We start from the raw sequence: 22,867 nt of genomic DNA, 5'->3' as shown, positions 1-22,867 counted from the left end.
AGGCAAGTTAGCGGACAGGGAGAAGCCAAAACCGCCGTCCCAAAGAGAGTCCTGTGCGATAAGATTCTCGTGCCTAATAAAGCCAAGCTGAAAGTGAAGTTAGCTACTTGAGAGTATTTTGGCGAGAAATTGGTAGAGGGCTGATTGCTTAGGATCCATATTGGCAAGCATGGTGCCATTCTATGGTAATTCTTTCGCAAGAAAAACATCGGGGGTTAGGCGGTAGAGGCCTGTAAGTGGTGTGCAAGAGTTGGCGGATCCGGTTTCCGTTTTACAGAATTGGTATTGCTCCTGGCACCTGAGAAACGATAGTGGATTTGCTGCCCAGCAGGTCGTCGCAACTAGCGACCCCGATAATGTGCTACAATTGTCGACAGCAAACTAAGGATCCGCAATGGGTGAGGCAAAGTCGTTCCTATTGGTCAAGCCGACGATAATTGTGTCTGCTGTTGTGTTTTATACGTCTGCAATCGGCGTGAAAGAGAACTAAGCGGGAATGGGTGGCAGGTCTAGAATATTATTAGTCCATCTGCAAGATGTTAACGTTGCTTTCTGCTGTTGGTCATTGCAGTAGGAACATCATGTGACTACCTTTGTGATTAGGGACGGGGAAATGTCTCAATCCTTGAGCACCCGCAGAGATCAAGGACTTGGAGACAATAAGAGAAACTTGCGCAACTTACTTAAGACTGTACAGTTGCTTACCAAACCTCCAATGCACTTTGTCTATAGCAGCAGTATAGTTCAAATCATTAAAAGAACTAAAAATGCTGTTCATTCGGCTAAATAAATAACCTTTAAGCCTAGTATCCAGCGGCAGACCTTGAGCAGTTAACAACGTTGGTAGCATCTGCTGCCAACCATCTATATACTGTTCGCCAGCTAAAGGTACACATGTGAGAACTTTCCGCATAGACAGGGCATCCTTAGAGCGTGTATTCATTCTAAAATAGCTGTTAGAGCGCAAATAACCTATATCAAGTAACATAGCAGAGCTGTTACATGCTCTGCTAGCGAATAGACATAGAACGTTCCTTTAAACGATATAGGGCAATGTTAGTAGGATATAATTTTTACATGCTGTTAACTTATCTCTAAAGCGACTATAACAAGACTAAGAGTAACTCGCACTTCTGCGGTAAACATTTCGTGCTATCACAGAGATTGCATTTACTGATTCAAAGACACCACTAGACAATATTAAGGAGCTGTTCCCGAGAGTAGGCTCCTTAAACCAGCTGCAGTGTTTGGACATGCTTAAAACGCTCGAATCGTGGGCGCGGATAATTCTGCTCAACACGCCGCTTATAAAAGCAAACGCGATAGTATATAGGCCAGCAAATAGAATTAAGGCAAGACCTTTCTAAAACATCCTAGGTCGTCCGCCCTGGTGTGCCCACAAGACCTTAGTTAGCTAGGTGATAAAGGTCGACTTGCTTTCTGTGTTGTGGAGCACTAGCTGCAATTAGTGGTATAAAGCATCTCGAGGCTTAGTAGAAGCACTAAACTAGTGGATAGTGAACTTAATAGTTCCCTATAGGTAGCCGCTGGACAGTTTGATGAATAAGGTGAAGAAGCTGACAAGGATGAGGCCCCATTGGGTTGGGAGTGTTAAGGTCCCTCGATGATTGTAGGTATTGCCTTTAGCTAAGTGTTAGGATAGGATCATTAATAGACCAATACCTTACCCTTGTTGTTCTAGAAGCCACAATAGACTGCATCGTAGTTCTACCACATCACTATCTTGCCGTTGTAAGATGAAGCGAATTCGGCAGCGAAACTCTTAAATGGTAGTTGCTGAGCCTATTCGTACATCTATGCTGCTAGGTTTCTTGCTTTCAGGACGAACAACAGCTTATAAGCGGATAGCGCAAGCATTGTCATTTGCTTAATCTTACTATAAACAGGTGCTGCTGTTTCTATTGGTACACTAATGCAGGCTTCTAGTTAGGGTGTGTTAACAGCTAAAAAGAAGCAAACTAGTCTGCAGCCTAGAACTAGCATCTCTCCGCTCGCTTAAGCCTTATTAATTGCATAACTCTTTAGTAAGCTAACTCAGTCTCTTAATGCACACTACAAATTTAATTGCCGCACTAATTAGAAACAGGAGATCTATTAGTGCAAGGCAAACTTAGTCGCGGCTAAGTGCAAAATTGGTTACAGTTAAGTAAATGCTCGGCCTTCGGCCCTATTGTGTTCCAGCCTAGTCATTCTTTTAGGTAGATCTGCCCCCTCGTGTTTCTGTTTCGGTAACCTAGCCCCTAATTAACCCCCTGCACTAACCTATCATAGGTAACCTCTATCTTCCATTACCTACCATAACTCTATTATAGAGACAGAGCTATGCCGCGTAGTTATAGGAGAAGGGAGGTTTAGTATAGCAGCGGAGGTCACGCAGTCAAGACATCTCTAAAGGGGCAAGTGCAGGGGTAGTAGTAGCAGAGTCAATCCAGGACTAGTACAAAAGAGGGCAAAAACATTAAGGAAACTTGTCAGTTTGCTGCCATGTAGGAACACATTAAGGCAGCTAAGGAGGCGCATCTCAGAGACCTTAAGAAGCGCATAGCAATGATACGACATCTTATTAACACTATAGGCCTAGACGTAAATGCACCTAACAAACCCCCTAGATCTCAATATATTTATATGCGATGTGGCACACTAATAGAGTATATTGCAACCTACAGTAATGTGGACAGAGACACCTAGGATATAACGTGGCTGCTCCTTGATAGAGGTGCAGCTCCTACTCCGACGTTTCGCTTCCTAGGCAGGATGTTGCTGTCCTGAGTTTGTTAAGGATGTTAAAGTCTGGAAGAGAGCGCGTAAGGCAAGGCCTAACTACCGCGTGCAATAATGTAGTGGGCAAGGATTATAGTTTAAGGCAGTATTACACAGAGAAAATTATGGTATTTGATATAAGACATTTCCTTGTGTCACTTGCACCTTCCCTTCTAATGATAAGGCTTTCCCGCAATCTCGAAGCAAACACGAGAAACCGCATAGACTCTTCCTTAAACTAGGCGCTAGGCTACTTGGATTTCTTGGTTTGTGCTTGGGAGATCTTCAACGAGTTTTAGATCCTGAATGTAGCCAGGAGCTAGTTGAATATTGAACAGTCCCTTCTAAATATTCTGCACTTTTGTGGCGGCAGACTACTACAGGTGTCAGCACAATTGTTATAGCGTCTTGTGCACTGTACAACTGTTCTAGCCGCACAGGCAAGTATTCTAGCAAAAAAGCTTGAGTCGGCGTTCAGCGCATATAAAGCACCCTTTAAAATACCATCTGACTTCCTTGCGTTGTCTTTACTAGCCAAAATGTTAAATAGCCTTTCGATACCCACATCTACGATAAAAAGAAACCTATGCTAACGTGTTTTACAAGCGAGTGCGCATTACAAGCAAGTGCGCACCCCACCAACTTTCTGCAACGCGTGAACTCCTAGCTGTCATAGCACCCCCAACTTAAGCCCAGCCAGCTTCTTATAAGGCTAATATACACCTTACTATCTTAGTTCTTTAGCAAAACCAATTTCAGAGTAAGGCAGTTGCTGCACAGACGTTTAATGTCTCTTAAGATACACTCCACCGCCAACGCACTAGCAAGCCTGCCTAACGCGATTGCCAGCCTAACTTAAAGAAACTTACCTAGCTAGAAGAGGAGGCAATTGTTAGATATATACTTAACCTAGATTAATATAGATTTACGCCTACATACGCAGCTATACGTAATATAGCAAATAAGCTACTTACTACACGCAGCGCAGGTTATATTAGCATTTAATAGCTACGCAACTTTATTAAGCATATAGATAGTCTTGTAACGCGTTTTAATTAAGCATATAATAGGTAGAGAGCTCTATACAAAGATCCTATATTAATTAGAAGCTGGTTTAAGCTTATAGAGCAGATAAAGGCTAAGTATAGCATCTGCAATAAGGACGTCTACAACTTTAACAAGGCTAGCTTTATAATAGGCAAGATTATAACTTAGCTTATTATAATAGGATTAGAGAGAAGAGGCTAGCTAAAGGCTATCCAGCCAGGTAATCGCAAATAGGTAACAGTAATCCAGGGAATTAACGCTGCTGGCTAGGCTATCCCGCCTTTTGTTGTCTTTGCTAGCCAGCACTACCTATCTGCCTAGTATAAGGAGGATATACTACGCAACTAGGCAATTGCTGTTAGCAATAATAGCTAGACAACTAATAAACTTAGGATTAAGTAGCTAAAGCACTTTATTAAGCATATAGAGGGCAAGGTAGTTAGAGTGCGTTAGCTACTTATCCTTAATAGCTATAAGAGCTACTAGTCTCTTAAGTTTAAAGAACTCTATAAGGAGAATAATATCTACACGCTCTATATACTGCCTTACTTATAATACCTGCTATAGCTACTTAGCATAGTCTGTTTCTTAGTGCTAAAGCGCGTATATAGCCGTAAGATTAAAGATCTAATCTGCTACTATATTAACTATATTATAAAGCTTAAGTTTCTACTAGCTTTTAAGGTAGCCTTTATATAGTTATTTATAGTAGCTAATATCTACTTAGCTTTTTAAGGCGCAGGCCTTGTCCCTCTCTAGCTAGACGTTATTCTATTAAAGCTAGATGTGCAGCTTCGTACGCCTACACTAGCTGCTCCGCTAGAGGCCCCCTAGGAGGCTTATACGCTAAGCAACGTACGTAAGCTTAAGGCTTAATTAACACTAATATATAATCGCGTGCAGCAGCATAAGAGCTTATTGCTAGGCTTAATAATTAAGGCAATTAGCTAGCTTAAGAAAGAAGCAGAGGTAATAATGCTCTTAGCTAAACTAATGCGCAATTAGATTACTAGCCTTAAGAGAGCCAACAAGGCAGTATTAAAGCGCAGGCAGCGCAAAAAGAAGTAGATATAGAAGTAGAGGACCTTAACAAAGGGAGAGGAAGAGGATATACTCGCTTAAAAGGAGGCTAACCAGCAGATAGAGCGTGAACAGCGTCAAGGTAGAGAGCAATTAGGCCTTAGCCGCCAGGCTCTTGCGCGCTGCAAGAGGTGCAGAGAGACTAGGCATAACTTACAAACGTGCAAAAACATACTTTAGACACTACTTTATCTATTTTATCAATACCTATATATTATCTCTTAACATAGTTAAGATGTTTGCCTATAGAGGTGCACGACGTTAGTAGGGTGCGCACTCGCCCGGAGTCACCGAACGCCCGGTACACCAAAATTACACCATTTTTAAACACATAATAACTCAACACCATGCAAGGGTTAGAAGCTGCCCTTGCAGAGATTAATAATTTAAACTCTAGCAATAGACTTGTCTATACAAATATTGCAGAAAAACACAGTGTGTTGCGCACAACGTTGTCGCGCGCACATTACAGTGTGCAGGTCCCTCAACACGTTAAGTATCACAACAACCAAAAACTCAACAACTAACAAGAATCTAACCTACTTAAGTATATAGAAAAGCTTACTGCGCGTTATATAGCACCTTTAAGGACTATAGTACCAAATTTTGCGTTCTCTGTTGTGCAGGGGAAGGTCTCTAAGAGCTAGGTTACACGCTTTTACACCGTTACTATAACTATATTGTAGCTAAATAGACGACCAGCATAGACTCTAATTGCTACAACGCTAAGTCTAGGTATAAGTACAAGCTGTACTTTAACGTCCTATATAAGAAGATTATTAAATACTCTATTAAGCCTGCACACACGTATAATATAGATAAGAAGGGCTTTGCAATTAGAGTACTAGAAAGGACAAAACATATCTTTAGTAGGTGTTAATATAAGAAGAAGGAGGTTTAATAGGCTTGTTAAGATAGCTTACATAAGTAGGTAAGCTTATTAGCAGCAGTCTGCGCGGATAGTACTGCACTACTGCTAGGTATTATATTTGCGTTAAAAAACTCTACAATCTAGAGCTATTAGGTGGCTAATATAGAGGCTAAAAACCACCTAATACACGTGGCTTCTTCGCCTATAGAGTAGACGAACAATAACATTAGATTAGCCTAGCTTAAATAGGTATTTAATTGTTATATAAAGGCAAAGGCGCGTTAGAGCTATAGGCTTCTTATAGTAGATAGCCACAGTAGTTACCTAACGCAGGACTTTATTAACTACTATAATAAGAATTAGATTATACTAGCTATATTACCCCCTTATAGTACCTAGACGCTATAGCTATTAGACGTAGTCTGCTTTAAGCCTCTCTTCTCTGCATACACCTTTAAGCTAGACAACTACCTCTAGAAGACTTAAGATCTATCCCTATTAACAAAGGGTAACTTTTTTAGCTTATTTTAGCCTACCTAGGTAGCTATATTTATATTAGAGCTTATATAAAAAGCCTTTATAGCTATAGGGATAAACCTAATAAACCCTAACGTTATACTTAATAGATTCTGCTACACAACACCTATTAACTTAGGCTTAGTTACCTCTAGTTCTATAGCTTATTTAGCATAAGACTAGCTTAAAGCCTGTACTACACTACATGCAGAGGTGAAGGATCCTTGCAGTGCAGGTGCCTAGAAGCTTAGCTAAACTATCTACTACCTATTAACTTAGGTAGAGCTCCTCTATAACAAACTAGATAGCTTAAGGTAGAAGCTACACTAAAAGCAGAAGCGTTAGAAGCAATCTAGCAGGCAATTAAACCTATAACATCATTAGGAGTATTATAATAGGGCTATAATGTAGTTACCTTAAGCTATTTAAGAGGCACGGGTTAAAATAGTAGTTACTAAGGCAGAGAAGGAAGAGAAAGAGTAAAGAAAGAATAAGATAAAGGAGTTAGTAGCTGCTAATAAGCTATACAAGCAGAAGATTAAGGAAGAGAAGCGTTAAAAGTAGGCAAGGGAGAAGAAAGATCGTGCTAGGATAAAGGCAGAGGAACGTTAAACAATAGAGGCCTAGAAAGCGGCTAGAGTAGCTGCTAAACAGGCTTGCAACTCTAAAAAAGCTATACAATAGTCCTAAAGAGGCAATACTATAACCTTAAAAGCTTCTATAGTTAAAGCAAAGCCTACGCATTGTGCTGTAGGTGCTTGTAGTCGCCTAAAGCCTATAACGCCTCCTCTACCTGCCTACACTTATACCACCCGCAGCAGCTATACTACTACTTTATATAGATAATTTATATAGAGAATATTATTTTTATAAGTCTATAGAACACTCTACTAAAATATCTTACAATAATAACTATTATATATAGCTCTATAGCCTTATTTTTATAATAAGCTGCAAGGCCTAGAGCGGGCGTTCGGTAACTCCAGGCGTTCGGTGCACGGACACTGTACCGTGTCCGTGCGCGCAACGCCTAGAGTCGCGCAACGCCTAATTACTAAAAACTACCCCTATCTTCAACGCGTAATAACTTAACAACTATAGCACCTATTAATAACGCGCTTGCAGCAATTAAAGCGCTAAAACTAGGAGAAAAACTTATATATTAGACTTTTGCTAATAACGTACCTTACAGGCTAATAGATTACACGGGTCAATAGATTACTTTTGCTAAGACTACACCAAAACACCATCACTATCTAAATGCCCCCCTACCAACCTCAATTAGACGCGTTAAAAGAACGTTAGATATAGCTTGCGCTTCAGGCTATTAAATAAGCCGCGAAAATCTTACAGTAACGCGCTGCAGCTATCTATAACGTGCCCCAAAGTACCCTAAGCTAGCGATGCGCTAGACAGTCCTCACAAGCTGATTCTATAGCCAATCAACAGAATCTAAACAAGTATAAGGAGGAGGCGATTATTAATTACATTCTTAACCTCATTAACTAAGGAAGTCCTCCCCACCTCTTAGATGTGGCTGCAATAGCTAATTCGCTGCAAGAAGAGCGTGGAATGCCCCATATTAGGCAGAACTAGCCTAAAACGTTTATCAACCGTTAACCAAGGCTTAGAGTAAGGTTTAGTTGCAAGTATAACTATAAGAGAGCCCTCTATAAGGATTTAGAGGTTATATAGGCCTAGTTTAACCTAGTAGCTAATACTAAAGCCAAGTATAGTATACTAGACAACAACATGTATAACTTTAACAAGACTAGCTTTATAATAGGCTAGATAACCCCTAGAGCAGTTGTTATAGATGCAGAGAAGCCAGGACGAGCTAAGCAAGTCTAGCTAGGCAACTGAGAGTAGGCAACAGTTATCTAGGGCATTAATGCCACAGGGTAGGCTATTCTAGCCTTTATCATCTTTAAGGCACGCAACTACCTATTAAGCTAGACTAAGGATTAAACTCTGCTGCTAGACTAGGTTATTAGAGTCTCTGAAAACAGCTAGACTACAAATTAGCTTAGTTCTAACTAGCTAAGGCACTTTAATGCGCATATAAAGAAGCGCACTATAGGGACCTACCATCTGCTTATAGTAGACGGCCACAAGAGCTACCTATCACTAGATTTCTACCAATACTGCAAGGCCAACTAGATTATATCTCTATATATGCCTGCTCACTCATCGCACCTCCTCCAGCCTCTTAATGTAGGTTGTTTTAGCCCTTTAAAGCAGGCGTACAGGCGCCAAGCCAAAGGGCTTATGCGCAACCAGATTAACCACATTATAAAGCATAAGTTCCTGCCATGCTTTAAAGAGGCCTATAATAAAGCTATTACCTCTAGCAACATCCAAGGAGGATTCTGAGGGGCTAGACTGGTCCCTTTTAACCCACAACAGGTCATTTCAACCCTTAATATAAAGCTGCGGACTCTATCACCCTAACTACCCACCAACAACGAGCTGTAGCAATCCTAAACCCCCAAAAACCTAATTAAATTTAAGTCGCAATCAACTCTAATTTGAGACAAGTATAAGAGGCAGCAGGGCAGCTCACCAAATTCTGTTTATAGCGCGCTTAAGCACTATGCAAAGGGGGGAGCAAAGGTAGCGCACAAGCTAGCTTTGCTTAAGAAAGAGCGCACTAAGCTTTAGGCAGCTCTAGCAGCTGCAACAGAACGCAAATCACATAAAAGAAGGCAGATTCAGCAGGAAGGGACCCTTACAATTAAGGAATCCCAGCGTGTAGCTACCCTAAAGGAGTTCGGCGCTTGTAGTGATGGTAAGAAGCTAAAGAAGAGGGTGCGCGCTAAAGGAGGCAAACCATCCTAACAACAGTGTAGAACGTGCAGAGAGACAGGGCACAACGCGCGAACGTGCAAGAATAATGCAGATATAGTCTCTAAGTAATAACACAGGTTGTTTTACCTTATACTAGCCCATAGTAGGCAGATGCGGGCCAAAGTAGGGTGTAATAGGGGAGGGTCTTAGCAAAAGTAATCCATTAACCCGTGTGATCCATTAGCCCGTAAGGTATGTTATAAGCTAAGAGGGAAAACTACGCGTAATAAACTTAAGAACATGCTTAATAATTACCTTCTTCTTGTTATTATCTAGCTTCCTTAAACTAGCTATAGAATTAGCGCGTAAAGGTTATCCTGCATGTTAGTTACTTAGTGTTCTTTAAGGGACCTTATAGATAGCTACAGCACGTTAATAAGAGAGATTCGCATCTTGTTTAAGAGCCTAGAGCGCAAGCTATATTTAAGCTTCCTTTAACGCGTTTATTTAGCATTGTTAAGGATATATTAGTTACCTAAACTATTATTTATCTTATTAGTAGATAATAACGTACTCTACAAGCGAGTAACCGGCACAAGCGAGTGACCGGGTTTTGCCAAGACTACACTAAACTTTACTCTGCCTATTATACCTCAACAAAATAATATAAAGAGGCTGTCAAACGAAGCAGACATACAGCTTGCTCTCTAGGCTATCTAACAAGACGCGAATCTTACTGTGCCACGCGCTGCAGCTATCTATAAGGTGTTAGAAAGCACCCTACGACAATAACGCGATAGAAAGCTCTCTCAACGCGATTGCAAGCCCAACATAATAAGGATAACTAGTACTAAAGAGGAGGTGATTATCCAGCATGTATTAAAGCTAGACGAGCAAGGATACTTGCCCCAGCTTGCTAATGTGGAGGATATAGCTAATTCTCTGCTTGCTAAGCGCCACCAGCCCCACGTTAGCAAGAACTAGGCTGCCAACTTTGTCAAACGTTGGCCAGAGCTTAAAGTTAAATTTAATTGCAAGTACGACTATAAGAGAGCTCTGTGTGAGGATCTAAAGGTAATTAGAGACTAGTTCCAGTTAGTAGAGAATACTAAAGCCAAGTATAGTATACAAGATAAAGACACCTATAACTTTAACGAGGCTGGCTTTATAATAGGCGTTATATCAACAGGAGCTGTTGTTATAGGCTCTAAGTCTCGAGGGAGACCAAAGACAGTGCAGCAGGGCGACTAAGAGTGGACCAGTATCATCCAGGGCATCAATGCAAAGGGCTGGTCTATCCCACCCTTCATCATCTTCTCTAGCAAGCACCACCTCTCTGCCTAGTACAAGGAGCCTAGTATACCTAACAACTAGGTTCTTAATGTCTCTAACAACAGCTAGACTAACAACAAGCTTAGAGTTAAGTGGTTAAAGCACTTTGATGAGCACACAAAGGCGCGCACTATTAGCAGCCATCAGCTACTTATTCTAGACGGCCACAAGAGCCACAACTCAGTCGAATTCCACCAGTACTGCAAGGAACACAAGATTATTACCCTGTGTATGCCTCCACACTTGTTGCACCTACTACAGCCACTTAACGTGGGCTGTTTTTCTCCGTTAAAGAAGGTCTATAGCCGCCAAGCTAAGCAGCTGATGCGTAGCAAGATCACGCGTATCACCAAACTTAAGTTCTTGCCATGCTTCAAAGCGGCTTTTAACGCCTCAATCACAGAGAGTAACATCTAGGGAGGATTTAGAGGTGCCGGCCTAGTCCCACTTAACCTAGAGGCTGTGATATCCAAGCTTGAAGTGCGGCTGCGCACGCCAACGCCACCTACTGTAGACAACAGCACGTGGGAGTCTAAGACACCAAGCAACACCCTAGAATTTAGGTCCCAATCAAAGCTGATTTAAGAGAGGATTCAGAAACACGCTGATAGCTCGCTAACGTCTATGGTTGACGCTCTTAATTAGCTTACCAGAGGCGCAGAGCTAATAGCGCATTTACTAGTTTTAGTGCGCAACCAGGTTGCTAACCTACAGGCAGCCAACGAGGCCGCTACACGTTGTAAATTATACAAAAGGAAGCGATTACAGCAAGAGGGGACTCTAGCCTTTGCTAAGGGAGTGCAGCTAACTACTCTAAAGGAGTTTAAGGCCCGTAGTGATAGGAAGAAGGCAAAGAAGAGGTCGCGCGTTAATAGGAGCACTCAGTCTTTAAGGCGCTGTAGCACATGTAGCAAGATAGGGCACAACGCGCGAACATGCAGTAAAGATGCGCAGAGTACTATAGACTAGTTCTATATACTATATAGTATAATATATTATTATTGTGTGCTATAATGTTGCAAAGTAAGTATAGTGTTGGTGTAGTCTTGGCAAAACCTAGTTACTCGCTTGTGCCGGTTACTTGCTTATAGAGTACGTTACCGTGTCCGTGCGCGTAATGCGCGGATTCGCGTAATGCGCCGAACCACCAAAATAGCTTACTCAAAAATGAGGCTATAGAGCCACACTTAATAGTTATTATTGCGAGATATTTTGTTAGAGTACTCTATAGACCTATGCAATAATATTCTCTCATACATTTTACTTATATAGAGTTGCTGTTCGGCTGCTACAGGTAGTGTGGGTGCGGGCAGGCAGAGGAGGCGTTGCAGGTATAGGGTAACTACGAGCACCTACCATACAACGCGCAGGCTTACTTCTTACTATAGAAGCTTTTGAAGTTGTCTTATTGCCTCTTTAGGACAATTGTATAGCTTTTGCAGCATTGTAAGCTTCCTTCTAACATTGTTTTTCAGCCTTGCGTTCAGCCACTTCTTCTGCCTTCTTAGCTTTGACCCAGGCTCTCTCTTCCTTCTCCCTCACCTGCTGCTCACGCTTCTCCTTATAAAGCTTTTCTTTGTATAGCTTATTAGCGTGCCTAAGTTTAGCCATCTCTGCTTTTCTAACCTCTTCTGCCTTAGCTTCTTATTGTTTACCTGCTCATACTAATGTGCTTTCTCAACCCTGTGAGGAGAGTAAAACACTGCTCCACCGTGATAGTTCTCAGGTTCCTAGAAGTCAAGAGGTTTGCTCTTCTTCTTATGCTTCTTCTAAGTCTTAAGAACCTCTTTTAGGCCTGCTATCTCATAGTAGAGTAGCTGGTTTTAGACTGAGATGTGGTAGAGGGATCAGCTAATCTTCCTCAGCTCCTTACTACTCTCATCCTTAGCCACCTTCCGCAGTAGGGTCTCAATTTTAAGCTAATCTTTGCCAGAATAAGTTAAAGAAGAGCTTCCGCTAGTATCAGAAGCTTCTAGGGAGTCCTTAGCAAAGCGTTAGAGTATAACGTTAGGTTAGAGGGGTACTATACCCGTTGCCTTAAAAGACTTAAGTATTAGCCCCTAAGTAAATGTACTCATCTAGGCCTTCCAGAATAGGTAGAAGAAGTCACTCTTCTTGATTACTAATAGTCCCTAGCCATTATAAAGGTGTGTTATAAGCTCCTTTAAGTACGCAGTTAAGAGAGGCTTAAACATTACTACATCTAACGGCTGCAGTGTATGCGTTAAGTAAGGAGGAAGGATAGCTAGGAGTATCCTATTCTAATCATAATAGTTAATAAAATCCATTGTTACATAGGATCTATAGCTGTCAAGGATTAGGAGGCGCCAGTTCCTCTATGCCTTAGTCTTGGTAAAGCGATCAAACACCTACTAAAGCCAGGCAAGGCCTATATTGTTGTTAGTCTAGCCAGTAGGGGATAAGGAAACAAATACTGAGTGTACCCCTAGCTCTATCTCCTCCACCCAGCTCAATTGCAGGGTACTGTTAGCAGAGTTGTAGATAAGACCTAGCGGCAGTACCATCCCATCACCGCACACACAAGCCAGCAGCGTCACCTATGCCCTATTACTATCTTAGAGTGATGCCTTAACCTCCCCCTTCTCCTACATCCGTCTACTAAAGACGTGTTTCGTCCTAGTGGTAACCCCTATTATAAAGCCCTTCTTATCTATATTATATGTGTGGCAGCTATCAACCTTATATTTAGCAATCTTGCGTTATAGTAGGTTAAAGTAGAGCTCATACTTTTAATACAAATTAGCGTTATAGCGATTAGCGTCCATACCCGTTGAGTATTTAGAGATAAGATAGATAGCATAGGTGTTGATAAACTAGGTAACCCAGCTCTCGCTCACGCGATCCTTGGCCACAGAAGACGCAAAATTTTGTATCATCTCCCTTGTAGGAGGTATAGAACGAGCAGTAAGCTCTCTTATATAAGTTATAAGCTCCTCCTCTTATTAGGGGGTGAGCTTCTGTTGTGCAATAATCTTCTCCTAATGCAGGCGCGTCTTACCCCTCTATGTGCGCGTCAACGTTGACCGCATAATACCATGCTTTTGTGCTATTTTAGTCTACGGAATCTCATCTTTAGATGCAAAAGTATCACACTCTAAGAGGGCTTCTTATAATCCTATTGCGTTGTGTTGTTGTGGATGTGTGAGTATAGAGGTGTTTTGGTGGTTCAGCGCATCACGCGAATCCGCGCATCACGCGCACGGACACGGTACCGGTACACCAGTACTTTAGCTACCTAAAGCCCCAAGAATCTGGAGGCAGATGCATACCAGCCTCCAACACCACCTTCGTCTACTCCTCTATAGACAAAAAGTATACTGTTTCCCAACCTTGCTCAGCCCCACATCCGCCATCTGCGCCATAGAAATCGCCACATCGCTAGCGTTGTTCACGAACGTGATGCCACTGCACTGTTGATCCAGTAACTCACTAACGACATCCTTGCGACACGTTTCCACAAAGACAGAACCAAATGCGTCGGCATTGTAATCTACTTTAGGTACCGTCTGTGTCTTGTGCGCAAGTGCAGGAGCGAGTCTATCCAATCAGAAACTGTGCGCTCAACTGTTGCATCTTTGCCACCGTCAATGATCGTAGACGGACGCTGGATATCAATGCGCAAGCCGTATTTCTCATATGCCCGCTTAAGAACATTTCCACATGTCCATTTCCCATACATGAAGCTGTGCGTCCCATCTGTAGGTGGCGTCTTATCCGTGTTCGTGTATGAGATTGGTGGAAAAGCTTCCAGCTTGGTGAATAGAGCTACACCAGCTGACAAGACATAGTGGATCCGGGATGCCAGATCGTATGCACAGGATGGTCGACGCGAGCGGGTTGCGAAGTACAGAGGCCGTTGTACCAGTCAAAGAGAGACGTTGAGCTCTGGTCTTGTCGTACCCAAGAGAAAGATGATAACAGCCGGTTGGACACCTAATTGCCAACACGGTGAAGTGCGTGAGGTGCAGCTCAGTAAGCTTATCCTTCTTCGTAAACGTTGTCACTGCCAGTTCGTATGGCGACATCTGGCGGAAGTTTGGTCCATCTTTGCCGTACTCTAAACTGACCACGATCTTGCTAATGTCAACACGTTCAAATATGGGCCGTATGGTGGAGTTGAGACGGCTATTGACGTCTGTAATGGTGGATAATCGTGGGACCAGCTCTTGTCCCTGGGGGTCAATGATGACCTCAGACTCCTTGGTGTATAGAATGTCTTTGAGATCCAGACGGGTGGAAGTAAAGCGAACAATATATTCTGCAACCTTTTCGGGGTCGAGTTTGTCAACGTCCGTCACGTCTACGTATTGGACGCGAAGGGTCTCATCCTCGTGCATTGCAGATTGATCAAAGCCAATCGTCATATTGCAGTAGGGTCTATGTTCCAGTCGGCCGCTGGTGAGCCATAGAATCTCTCTCTTTGTTTCCAAGACCCTTCTGAACTTGTACATTTCACCGAGGTAATTTTTTTGAAGACTAGAGATTCCAGGTCTGCAAGACTGACAATGACTGACTCGCCGTCAAGGGGCCTTTCATCCAGAACTTCTAGGGAGGCATATGGCAGGACTTTCTCAACCAATGGGGCTAATGCGACCTCGATTTCCCTAGAGAGCTCGGCGATGGGTGGTGTGCGTCCTCCAACGATAACGACTGTGCATGGAATTCTTGGTATGTGCAACAGGAGCGCGAGAAAATTCAATGCAATCATCAACCGTAATAGACACAAATCGCGTGATGCCAAAGGCATCGAAGAGTTTTTGCGCCCAGATTGTGTCAACACACAAGAACTGGGCACCCTTAAGAATGGCATTCCACTCGTTGGGTTCCCACTCAGCAGTGACAGCGTGTAAGGCGGAATCTTGCCTTACGCGAATGGACAATGTGACTGAGGTCTACGTTAAAGTTCTGGCCCTCAAAGCCCATCTCGACCTTGACCGCGACTGATCGGCGAGTAAGAAAGGCATCGGGAACACCTTCAAGGCAGTCATAGAAAGCCCGGATGCGTATATAGCGGTAGACTCGGGATGAGCAATACAGTGAAGGGCATGTTTAATGTTCTACCCGTTTGCAAGTCCCTTGATGTCTTGGGCGCAAGTTGGTGAGGTTTATGGCGCCGTGCCAATCACGCCGAGACTAACGCACAGAGATGTAGACTGGGGTGAGCAAACTGTGATGGGTGCGTAGCCTAATCAGTTTGGGCAGGGTCAGCATGGTTCTTTACTTTCCTTAGCTGCTTAATTCTAGTTTAATAGGACACAGAATGCAACAATAGATTAGAGCCACTTACAGTAATTTCTACTATATGTACAGCGATACGCTACCAGTAGATGCAACCTTGTACCTGTCTTATAGGGGTCTGCACATTTTGACAGTCATCGATAATCGGACGAATAGACTATAACGATGGACGAGGCATACTATTCACCGCTTCAACATCTGGATTGCCATGATTCCTGTGTCTGTAGCGCTCCCATAAACCAAGACGGGGAGGTTCCTTGCATCTGATTTCGAGGGCAGTCCCGGCAGGTTCAAGGCGGTGATGTCAGCGTGGCTAACGCAGCGAGACTCCAACTAATGGCGCCTATGGTAGCAGCCTCGAGGTCAGAGACACAACTCGGGATACGTAACAGACGGTATGCGTCAGCTATGGCATAATCTGCAAATGCCCCATTGTAGGGATTGCTAGGTCAGTAGGGGAAGACCGAGTGCCGACTCAAGTCCGAATCCCACCATGGTTTCACAGAAGTCACAGCCGATGGTATTGTTCTGCATGAAGACGTGGGTTACCATATTGTGGTCGGTAGGATTAAGGTCAACTGCCAGCACGCTTACACGCACGTGGTGCGGCGAGGGCAGAGGCGACAACGAGCGGGCATTAGCGATGACGAGTGGAAGATGGAGCGGAGAGAGAGCTGCTTTGGACTGAATGACAGCAGTCTGGCCAATTGTGGAGAGCTCTATGGATGAAGCGGAAGGTGCAGGCAACGTGCATGACGTCGGCAAGATTGAAACATGTACTATCGTGTAGTGAGTTAGCATAAGGTATCCATGCCTCGTTTGGGGCCATCGTCTGCCTATCTAGAAAACCGCAGGCTAATGTTGGAGAATCCTTAGGGCGGAGACGTTACAGTGGATAAGTAGAGTAGAGTTGTTCGCCACGCTGGGAGGATGTGTAATGTACTCCACAAGCGAGTAATTGGTGCACTGCGCATGGTACGTCAGCAAGAGCGCATCCACCAATGTGTGCACGGCTCGGGCCGCGGCGGGGTTAGGTACTTGATAGCCGATTCAAAATAGCTCGGGCCCAGGCTGTGTGCAGAATTCCTCCACAACAATAGGTCCGGGACCGATTGTCTTCGATAGGTCTCAAATCACTTTAAACGTGCTACGGTACGCTGCAGCCCTTCGTGCGCTCTGTTATCTCTGTGAGACCATGTCTTATCCCCCCGCCTATGCGCGCCCTTGAAGCCTTTTGCTCCGCAGCCTGCAGCCATGACACAAAAGCTCGACTGGTCTCACTTCTACAACATCATTGACGGGAAGCTTGAATTTACTTCCCAGACTCGTCATGTCATAGACCCCGCTACTGCACGACAGAGTTTATGTACGTAAAGAATAAACATGCCAATTGTTACTAGAAACACGAACAGCCAAGGTACTAGCATGCAGAAAACACGACAAACAGTGAGAAACCAACATTTGGATTTACCATCACAAAAAGCATTGAGAATACCTGCATGTGATTGTAACGGTCTCTACAGGCCATCGCGCGTCCTTCCCGCGTCGGTTTGGTACCTGTAGAGCCGCTGTTGCGGCCCTGGCAGGCACAGACAGACAACATCTGCGAGCAAGCTACTCAACATGATACGCTCACCAAAAGCAGCAGCAGCCATCTAGCCACGACACAGCAACGCAAGATGCGACGACAGAGACCAGACACCTCTTGAGCGTCATGTTCATGATACACACAACACAGTCATCGATAGGTTTTCTAATATGCCTATCACCAACCGACAATGTCTGCAACGTCCCGCATCGGCAAGCCCTCGTGCTGAACAGCATCGTCTCCCACGCGAATCGCTTCACAGACATCCGCATGCTACCATCGGTGCCACAATACACTTACAGATCACCAGACAGCCTTGTCCGCTGTTGCCCACACCCTCGCGGCAAGGGACTGGTCACCCCTTCAACGTAGCTCGACAAGGTCTGAAGATGTTCGCGCGAGAGCTCTCATGCTCAATAGGCTTGACGGCACGCACAAGCGGAGGATCGCTCTTGTGAATCCGTGTTGCGACGAGATGCTGCTGCCGTTGCGCCTGGTGGCAGGTCACACCACACAACACAGCCGCATAGTAACCTAGTGGACGGCATCATAACACTGGGAGGAAATCGGAGATCGGGGAACATACTCCAGGCCCTGGCGGTAGTGGGGCAAGCTAGCACACACAAAAGTGAGCGGCTTGCCCGTTAAGCGACTCGTCCGTGGGGTAGTTATATCGAAATGGCCAAGTCATCACGTCTTAAAACCTCAGGTGAAGTCTCTTTAAGCTTATCCAGACCTTCCTTGAACAACACCTCCGTCCCTTCTGTTTTGGTCATAATTGCAAAGGTGCTACACAGCAAGCCCTCCGCGGATATGTCTTGACTGCCATTGTGCACTTTGAGTTCCTTCCACTTCAGACGCAGAATGCGGAGGTCATTCATGGTCAGCACTCGGTCCACCATTCCCAGCGTCTGCACGCTAGGCTGGCGTTCTATCATCAATTGAAGCTGACTTGTTTTCCGCCGCTCGCTGATCCATATTAGAAGGCCTTCGCGGTGACATTCGAACAGCCGTTCCATCGCAAGCCTGAAGTCCTGTTCATGGCTAGCCCATACTTGTTCTAGACTGTGTAACAGAGCGGATTCGTCGGCTCTTTCACCATTTCGGGGAAACAAGTATCCTAAAAGAAGCCGTAAAAGTTCGCACTGCAAAAGGGTTACCTCACAAAGACCAGGCATCTGATTGCTGCCCGAGCCATTCTGGTGATCAATAGTGCGGCCCATAGTAGGGTGCAGAGCGGAAACTCCAGTCGGCGACAATGGCACCACTCCGGTAGCATGGTTTGCCGAAGAGTTTTCTGGGTAGGTGATCATGACTTGGGCCGCAGGCGGAGTTTGACCATGCAACGCGTGGGTGCTCCTTGTGTCTCCATGTCCTCTCTCGCGCTGGCTATCGGACAGGAGGGAAGCGCCCAACGGCTCACGGCTGTTAGATGTGTTTGGAGCCATCGACTGGACTGATATCTCAGAAAGACTAGGCGCAGTATGCGTGCTGGTTGTGTTGGAACCATCGGCGCCAGTGGAGACGCTTGTTTGAACCTGATTTACCGCAACGAACGTGCTTGTGGGAGAGCTAGTAGAACGAGGCGTACCATCCGGTACACAACGCGAGTGAGGGCTCGGTAGCGCCGATGGCCTTCCGGAAGAGATTGCGGCCAAACTGTTAACAGCCGTATAGGTGGCCGGGGGTAGCAAATAAGTGTTGTCTGACGTAGGGGTATAGGGGATGTTCTCGGAGCTTTGTCTTGGTGTGGAAGAAGGCTCTCGTGAAGACTGCTCCGCAGACATAGCTGCGTTTTGGCGAGGCCGCTTCCTAGCGGCAGAATTGTTTCCTGAACTCGGGACTGAGTAGCGAGCGTCGACTTTCCGTTTCGTCGAACCGTTCTGTTGGGCCATGGCATGTACGGGTGGGGTTATGGTGGAACCAGTAAGGTCTTCATCCCGCAATACTTCCACTGGTGACTGCGAAACCTGTCAGGTCTTTGAGTTTTGCACACGGAAGAGTTAGAGGCTTTATTACCGATGCGGGCGTGCCTATTACAAGATGCAAAGTACTAGTATCGGGATTGGTTCTGAGATCACACGCAGCCGATTGCCTTGTCAGCTTCCTAGGCGGAAGACGTGTGTACGCCTCTTTGTAGATCCATCGATGGAGGTGTATTTTGAGTCGGCAAAGGGTCAGCTGATCGGCAAAGCCCAACACCAGTAGCCAGCTTACATTTTTCTATCTACAGGGACTTCGTAAAAGAGTTCCTTGGGATAGTTGGTTTTCGGGTTCCCAGGTGCTATTAACAGCCGCCTGCGGTCTGCACTCTCGCCCCAAATCACAGGACCATGGGTACTCAGCAACGTGTCAAGCTCCTTGTCGAGCGTGTCAGGATTTGAGGCAGATTTAAGAAGAGCGTCTAGGTCGTTGGAAAGGGTCTGTGACAGCTTCTGCACTTCGTTGGATAGCTTGCGTGATTCACGTTCAGAGAATTTCGGGATGCCGCGGCCCGTGGTGTGGGAGAGGCCTAAACATTCGATGATTTCGGGGATTGCTGGGCCTTGACTGCCGAGGAAGATGACCCAGTCACTTTTGCTCCAGCGCTGGAGTGGAAGATCACCCATCGCAAATACTGCCTGCTTCCGCGGTAGTTGGAGATGGGATCGATGGCTGGGATGAGATGTGACGATGGTGTCGGCATAGGAATGCCAGTTTGATGAGTAAAGTTCCCGGGAAAGAAGATGATGGAAGCTAGCCTCAAAGCAGTTAGAAAGTCTACATGGGCACGTGCCACACTGAAGTTATCGTTCATTGGCCTTTGATCGCTCATTAGCTTTCTTCTGCTTCTTTCAAATTGGGGGCTAGCGACTTAGCCCGGTACAGTCCATGCGCAATGCAAGGACGGAGTCCACTGGCTGTTTGTGCCGATAGCATTAATTATGTTAACTAAAGTTAGCGGCTCGTTTTCTGCGGAAGGGCACAATCGTCCGAGATTCAATGGATGAACGATCTTATTCACTCCTGAAACCGATTCGGTCAAGTTGCTGCTTGGTGCCAAGGAGGATGTTGAGACCTTGTGTCGCGTCTGCGCTAATCATTTTCAGGCAATACGCCCATGCGCATTCTCAATCTAGAGGAAAGGTACGCCAAAATCGTGATTTGCCCTATACTGTCGAGTAGGGGTTCCTTTACGTATCGAACTGTTCGCAAGAGCAGGACGATTGCGAAAATCATGTCCCCTGGTTGGTGCACGACGTTGTGTCGTCTTGAGGAGGTTCTTTGTGCGAGCTCTACCCCTCAAGGGCCACTGTGACAGAGCTTCCACACCGCAGAACAGAAAACAACAACAAAACAGAGGAACTTTCTTGAAACCCACCCGACATGCGCCCTAGAGGGTAGCCATACTCGCTACCCTGCTTCGGACGTGCGACAGGACACCTCTGTGCTTGCGCCGCTCTGAGAGCGTAGCGAACGCTGCGAGGGCAGGAACAGTCCCAACTTCCGGTTCCTTCCCAGCGGAAACTTGTCAAGACTATCGATCCTAGACGAGCGCACACGTAAACAGTGCTTAGGAGGCACGACTGAAGTTGGCGGTCAAGAGGAGGACCTCAAACAGCATGGTGCTCGTAACTGCTTTACGATGGTCACAAACCTACGGTACGCGCCAAGGACGGGGTAGTTAGGGTCACAGAACATCAAGGGAGAAGAGCTGACAAGGGGAGGGAACACAAGCTTGGTTAGTGGAGGGCGGAGAGGCAGGCAGTCGCGCGGCGTCGGATTGCCTAAGGACTCCCCTCTGCAAAACGCGGACGACCTGTCATTCCGAGAGGAGTACAGGTGACGCGAAGCAGTCCGCTGGGGCCAAAAGAGACTGTGGGCTGTGGTATGTAATGGCAGCGATGGACGGCTACAAGGCACTCGGTCTACATTATTAGCATACGCGTAGAGAGGACCTCTGGTGAACTCGCTAATCCTTGCAGGAGGGAAGGTCTGTGTCAACACAACAGCTGCTAGGACGCTCCTATGGCAGGAGAGGCACTAGGAGAAGGATCACACCCTTTCCGACAACACTGTCTACATAGCCCGAAGGTACGGATGTGCGTGTCGGTCTATTAAGAGGGTAGAAGGCAGTGCCACCGAAACAGGCTTATGGCGCAAATCAGGTACACACGAGGGGCTAGCCGGCTCGTCACCGGCCGACCACAGAACCGAAGCTGGGACAAGAGAGTCTTGTCGTTGTAGGGAAAACCCGTGATAGGGATTTGGTTGTGTGGGCTAGGCATCCCCTACTATACAATTAGGCATCTAATGCAAATGTCGTGTAAAATGCCGCTGATTGAGGAGAAGGAGGTCCGGACTGCTATCCGTGCGTCATCGCTCCTCAAAGCCCTAGGCCCAGATAGAATCACGAACAGGGTCCTGCAAGCCGGAATCGATCTGACCGTAGCTTATCTAACGAGGATTTTTAATCAAAGCCTAAGGCTAGAATACTGCCTAAGCCGTTTTTACGCATTAACCACAGCGGTTCTTTGCAAGCCTAATATAGTAAAGCTAACTATGCAGTCTCCAAAGCACCGACGCTTATTAGCAGCGTTCACATGGTGCCAAGCTCATCAGGGCGGCGCTTACTGTTAGAAAGATGCTTACAATAAGCGCCATTGTCAGCACAGCATAAAGGTCAGCATCATGTTCTCAGCGCAAAGGTACTGACGGTCAGCATAACTTAATCATCATTACTTTCAAGGTAAAGGAGGAAGAACTGTCACCTCTTACGGCTGTTTTCATGACCATCAGCTTTACGCATAATATCTACTGCAACCGTGGCCCTAGTTCTCTGAAGCCTACCTTTGTGCGATGCGATGCTCAGTGCTTTCTTTTTACTTTCTTGGTTTATTCATGGATGACTTTACTAAGGGTTCACTATATTCTCAGTCTCTATTTTGCAGCAGTACATCCAGTCGAACTTTGGAATTCGTCTCGCAGGCTAATATCCCGCATAAGTCCAATTCCTCCCGCGTTCTGTATTTCTGAGGATTATCATCAACATGCTCAGTTGTAGGGAGTCCGGATGCATCGGGGAGGATCAGAGTCCTATAATATACAGCATAACGTTACTATTTCTAGCTACTGCTGTCTGCGTGGTAATGCTTAGGCAATCCCCCGCTGCCCCTTTCAGGAGCGCGGCTAAACCTTACTGCAGGCTGTCAGTAGTACCTTCTTCGTACCCAGCGGACAACTCTCTCATGATCCCTCATCGTTGTGTTAGCCTTGGTCGACATCGCACCGTGCATTCTGATCCATTTCCAGGTTCACAACGAAATGGGAAAGCATATCGAGTACTCGCGGGCTCGTCCAGCAATGCTTAGAACAAGCATGAAAGTGGGTCTCGCACAGAACAGATGTTACCAAGCATTAATTAGGTAAGTTGCTCCTGGTATTCGCCTGTTCCGCTCTTAGGCTGTTGAACCTCGATAGGCTCGTCCAGATGAGCATTCTAGCCCAGCTTCACCGACTTGCTTTACCAGGAATTCAAAAGCAGGTAGTCGTATAGATTAGAGGATTTGTGGTCGTTTTCATGCTGTTTACCATATTCGTTAGTGTTTATTTCGCTTGATCGAAGC

General features: G+C 45.4%; 2 protein-coding genes across 2 annotated transcripts; both read right to left on the bottom strand.

Annotated features, from left to right (window-relative positions):
* Positions 1 to 13,925: 13,925 nt before the first annotated feature.
* C7974DRAFT_444372 (uncharacterized protein) lies at positions 13,926 to 15,646 on the bottom strand (the record flags this gene model as incomplete). The annotated part of the gene is made up of 5 exons (XM_046145498.1): positions 13,926 to 14,209; positions 14,298 to 14,911; positions 14,950 to 15,085; positions 15,304 to 15,408; positions 15,574 to 15,646. The coding sequence occupies 5 exons, from the start codon at positions 15,644 to 15,646 to the stop codon at positions 13,926 to 13,928; spliced, it is 1,212 nt and encodes a 403-aa protein (XP_045991643.1).
* Positions 15,647 to 17,824: 2,178 nt separating this feature from the next.
* C7974DRAFT_74512 (uncharacterized protein) lies at positions 17,825 to 19,956 on the bottom strand. The gene is made up of 3 exons (XM_046147202.1): positions 19,479 to 19,956; positions 19,281 to 19,428; positions 17,825 to 19,222 (listed from the first exon to the last, which is right to left on the bottom strand). Exons 1-3 carry the CDS (start codon positions 19,868 to 19,870, stop codon positions 17,930 to 17,932), a joined length of 1,833 nt encoding a protein of 610 aa, XP_045991642.1. The 5' UTR covers positions 19,871 to 19,956; the 3' UTR covers positions 17,825 to 17,929.
* Between the last annotated feature and the right edge of the window lie 2,911 nt (positions 19,957 to 22,867).

Source organism: Boeremia exigua, assembly GCF_020726555.1.
Source record: "Boeremia exigua strain MPI-SDFR-AT-0100 chromosome Unknown C7974scaffold_14, whole genome shotgun sequence".
Lineage (NCBI taxonomy): Eukaryota > Fungi > Ascomycota > Dothideomycetes > Pleosporales > Didymellaceae > Boeremia > Boeremia exigua.
Note: the sequence above shows the minus strand (reverse complement) of the source record. Positions and strands in the feature narration are given on the sequence as shown.

What these genes read in the sequence shown, in the direction of transcription:
- C7974DRAFT_74512 (XM_046147202.1), bottom strand. Translation starts at nt 19,870, where the DNA reads ATGGGTGATCTTCCACTCCAGCGCTGGAGCAAAAGTGACTGGGTCATC. An exon ending in GTCCCTGTAGATAGAAAAAT is followed by an intron (nt 19,429 to 19,478) that starts GTAAGCTGGCTA and finishes GACCCTTTGCCG; the next exon opens with ACTCAAAATACACCTCCATC. An exon ending in TAATAGGCACGCCCGCATCG is followed by an intron (nt 19,223 to 19,280) that starts GTAATAAAGCCT and finishes CAGGTTTCGCAG; the next exon opens with TCACCAGTGGAAGTATTGCG.